Raw genomic sequence first — 4,334 nt, 5'->3', positions numbered from 1 at the left:
ATGGTTGCAAATATCAAAAAATTTCTATATGTGACACGGCACCAGAGTTAAGTTAGGGTTTTTCAAAATGCTGACACGCCGAGCTCAAAAGGTTCGCCATCACTGGGCTAGGGCAAGGTTGGGCCTTTAGATGCCAGGTGGATAGTGGACCCAAGTTCAGGACGGCCAGGCTGGAGCACGCTGTGTGTTGTTGTGTGAAGATGTCATCAAAGCAGGAGGGAGGTCACCTAGAGCAGCGGTCGCCAACCGGTGGTCCATGAGGTCCAAAGGGTTGGTAACCGCTGGCCTAGAGAGAGGAAAGGAGAGGACCAGGCTGATGGGGAGGAGAGCAGGCAGAGTGGCTCCTCGGCCCGTGTCCTGGGTCAGATGCCACCACTGGACAGTCCAGGGCCAGGGGAAACAGGGGGGGACCTGATGGGCTGGCAGCCTGGAGCCGTTGGCCGATGTGGTGGGACCAAGGGCCACTTCTTTAAAAGCCTTCTGCCCCTGGGGTATGCGGTAGCCCATGCCCTCCTCCCGCCCTGAACCCCAACTAACTCCATCTTGCTACCTGTCTCTGGTGTCTCATTCCCCTGGTCTTCACTGCTCCCTGCACTGACCCCAAAGTGGGCAGGGGCCCTGCTGGAACCCTAGCTGCTCTCTTCGCCCAGAGTGGGGGACAGTGAGCAGATCTGGGCTTTTCATATCCATTCTTTCGCCAGTGGATGTGGGCCTGGGGATGCAGGCCATGTGAGAAGGCTCAGGAAGCCTCTAGAACAGTGATGGCGAACCTTTTGAGCTCGGTGTGTCAGCATTTTGAAAAACCCTAACTTAATTCTGGTGCCATGTCACATACAGAAATTTTTTGATCTTTGCAACCATAGTAAAACAAAGACTTATATTTTTGATATTTATTTTATATATTTAAACGCCATTTAACAAAGAAAAATCAACCAAAAAAATGAGTTCGCGTGTCACCTGTGACACGCGTGTCATAGGTTCGCCATCACTGCTCTAGAAGGGGAGGAATCACAGGACTGAGTTGGACAGGGGAGCTTGGAGTGTAAGGGGCTGGGAAGACGATTGGGCTGGAGAGGGGCAGACGCTGGAGATTGCTGGAGGGTGCAACTTTGGAATCGGGGGGGTCCTGGGCTGGAGGCACTGCCACGGGGAGGGTGGTGACGTGGTGCAGACTGTGGCCAGGCTCAGAGAACGGCTACATCCCCCCTTGTCCTTCCTTAGTACACACCGCCTTCCAGCTCACCATATAACTTGCCTTCTTGTGTTGTTGCTCCACTGTTCCTCCTCACAGGCAGGTAGCCTCCAGGGGGACAGGGTCTGTGGTGTTCACTACACAAGGTGGTGTTGGGCAAATGTTTGTTGAATGAATGAAAGAATGGACGGATGGAGGAAGGAAGGAAGAGGATCCAGTGTAAGGGCAGACGTGTGGGGCAGGTCCTGGGGGCAGGACAGAGGGCTGGAGCTGGCAGGGGCGTCTGATGGGTGCGAGGGCCGGGGGTGGGGTGGGGGGCTGGGATGTGAGGAATGAGGAGCCTGGCTGGGAAGGGTCAGAGAGCAGGAGGATGAGTCAAAACAAGTTTATTTTCAGATGGGGCGAGCAGCCAGGGGTGAGTGGCCAGTTAAGTGGGAGGCTCCGGCCTGCCTTGGGGAGTCTAAGGTCTTGGATCCAGAGCCCCTCCCCCAGCCCTCCTGAGTCCTCGCTGGGCAGTAGGAGGATCCTGGGGTTCCCAGAGGGGCCATGCCGGTGTAGTGCATGGCTTTGGAATAGCTAGGGGCTGGATCTCATCCCTCTGCCAGCTGGTGTAGAAGACAGATGGGAGGGGAGGCAGAGGTGGAGGCAGAGGATGGAGAGGCCTGCAGAGGGCGCTGCTGGTTGGCAAGTGGCCCATGCTCTTGGGCTGGGCAGCTGCTGAGTTGGTGGTGGGGGGCATACCAAGCCCTTTGGGTGTTTGGCAGCCGAATGGAACTGCTGGCCCCGTCTCCCCTCACCCACCCACAGTGCCCCAGGCTTCCTGGGGGCTGGTACAGAGTTGGCAGGCAGTGGTCTCCAGGAAGAGGAAGGGGCCCAGGGATGCCTGGAGGAGGAAGGCCTCAGCAGGCAAGGCTGGGAGTGAGGGGGTGCTGGTGCCGTGTGCACGGCTCAGGGTGGCTGCTGAGAGGCCCCCCGTCGCGCGGTCGGAGTGACACCCAGGACCCTTTCTCCAGGCAGAAGCCTTCCCGGGGCCAAGGCTGCTCTGGGGTCTTGGCATCAGCCGGATGGGCTAGGACTTGGTCCACAAAGGAGTATTGGACTGACCAGGATTGGGCCTGGAAATGGGGGGGTTGCGGCTGCTGGCAGTGTTGCCTAGAGGAGGGGCCCACAGTCTGGGTATTGATGGATGTGTAGGAGTTGGCCAGGCTGAGAAACTAGGGAGGAGGCCATCTCCTGTGAGGGTGGAGGCGATGGGGCATTTGGGGGACGCATGTGAGGCTGGGGGTGGGTGCAGTGAGGACTCAGTGTGGGCCCTGGGCCTCCTGAGAGCCTGAGCCACTCCCACCCGCCTGCAGGTTGGCGCTGTATGTGTATGAGTACCTGCTGCACATCGGTGCCCAGAAGTCAGCACAGACCTTTCTGTCTGAGGTAAGCGGGCCCTGCCTCTGCCCTACCCCAGGGTCCTCTCCTCCCGGCTCCTGTCGGGGCTCCAGTGGTGGCCCCGCTGAAGGCCCCAGGAACTGAGGGCTGGGGTGGGTCAGGCTCGGCAGCTGGCATAGAGGCGTCCGTCTGCCCATCTGAGGACCTGCTTTTCGCTCCTCTGCCCTTGTTGTACCCAGTTGTCCCACCCAGCTACCTTGCTCTGGCCCGCTGGCCCCTGGCCCGTGCTCCCTGCCTGAGGTGGGTTGGCGGGTCTAGCAGACTGGGCAGCGGCTCCTCACCTGCCTTCCTTCCTTGCAGATCCGATGGGAGAAGAACATCACGCTGGGGGAGCCCCCAGGTTTCCTGCATTCCTGGTGGTGGTGCGTGTGGGGCTGGCCTGGGCAGGCTGTGGAGGGGGGGGGGGGGGGGGGGGGGGGGGGCATGTGGGAAAACCATCGTCCTCCTGCCGCCCACAGCGTGTTCTGGGACTTGTACTGCGCAGCGCCTGACCGCAGAGAGGCATGTGAGCACTCAAGTGAGGCCAAGGCCTTCCAGGACTACGTGAGTCCCGCCCCAGGGACCCGGCACGGGCAAGGTGGCGGGCCTGGGCCTGGGCCTGGGCCGGGATGGGGGGGCGCGTGGCCTGTGGGTTTGCTTAGGAGGCTGAGAGCCTGGGTTCCTGTGGCCTCCGCTGGGCCTCCGGTCACTCACAGGGAGGCTCGTTCCATTGCACTAGAGCCCCCACCTTCCTGAGGCCAGGCCCTCCACGTCCTCTTCACTTGAGTCCCTGGTCCAGGCTAGACAGACGGTAGCTCTGCCTCCACCACCACCTGTCCCTGCCGCCCGGCCTTTCTGAGCCTCCTGAGGTAGGGGCCGAGCCAGGGTCTCGGGGGTTAGCTGACACCACCCGGGACACTTCCTGACCTTGTTCTGTGATGGGGCTGCTAACTCACCGCTTTGGCCTCAGTTTCCCTCTTGGTTGATGGGGGAGGGGCAGCACCAGAGGCCTGTTTACTGGGGGGGAGGAGTGACATGAGGGATGGGTGGCAGCCCTCTGCCTTTATCCTCTCTACCCTGGCCCCTCAGAGAGGTCAGGGGCAGACCAGGGAGGTACGGCTCCAGGTACTTCCCCCTTCCTGCCCCCTCCTCCTCTGCACCCAGCTGTGCCCTCACCTCTTCCCCTCAGGCCTCCCAGGGTGTAGCTGCCCCCACCTCTCTCTTTGCAAGGGCACCTCAACCCAGGACTCTGCAGGGCCAGGGTGCAAGAGGGTTAGGGGTTCACATGTCCCGGAAGTTGCCCCACGTACACTGCATGTGCGTGCATGGAAGCCGGGGTCCCTGCTTTCACCCTCATCGAATCCCTCTGTGCATTTGTCCCAGTTCTGCCAGATCTGGGGCTCGGATGCCTGGAGCTGTGTCCCTCCTTGTGCCTCTTCCTTGTCGCTGGGGCCATTCCCCTCACGGCTCTGGCCCCCACCTGAGTCTCATGACTTCTGGGGCCTCCTGGGAGGACGAGACACTAGGGTTCCACATTCGTGTGCGTGTGCTTCCCTGTGCGCACCAGTTACCATGGCAGCAGGGCGCCTGGGGGAACCCGTGTAGGCACAGCAGTGGGGGTGCGGAGGGTGATGGGTCCCTGCAGCTCCCACTCTAGTTGGAGACATCTTGCCTGCCCTCCTAGGGGGCCTCCAGCCCTCCTCCCACACACCCACCACCCACG

At 61.0% G+C, this 4,334-nt stretch overlaps 1 protein-coding gene across 1 annotated transcript in view; it reads left to right on the top strand.

The window, feature by feature from the left end:
* Window positions 1-4,334, top strand: part of SSBP4 (single stranded DNA binding protein 4) — a 10,998-nt gene that overhangs the window by 1,993 nt on the left and 4,671 nt on the right. Inside the window, exons 2-4 of the mRNA XM_015557709.1 lie at window positions 2,520-2,620; window positions 2,933-2,994; window positions 3,091-3,175. Of these exons, the coding sequence (XP_015413195.1) occupies window positions 2,520-2,620; window positions 2,933-2,994; window positions 3,091-3,175 (248 nt within the window). The remainder of the gene's footprint in view (window positions 1-2,519; window positions 2,621-2,932; window positions 2,995-3,090; window positions 3,176-4,334) is intronic.

The sequence above is a fragment of the Myotis davidii genome, unplaced genomic scaffold (genome assembly GCF_000327345.1).
Source record: "Myotis davidii unplaced genomic scaffold, ASM32734v1 scaffold448, whole genome shotgun sequence".
NCBI lineage: Eukaryota > Metazoa > Chordata > Mammalia > Chiroptera > Vespertilionidae > Myotis > Myotis davidii.
Note: the sequence above shows the minus strand (reverse complement) of the source record. Positions and strands in the feature narration are given on the sequence as shown.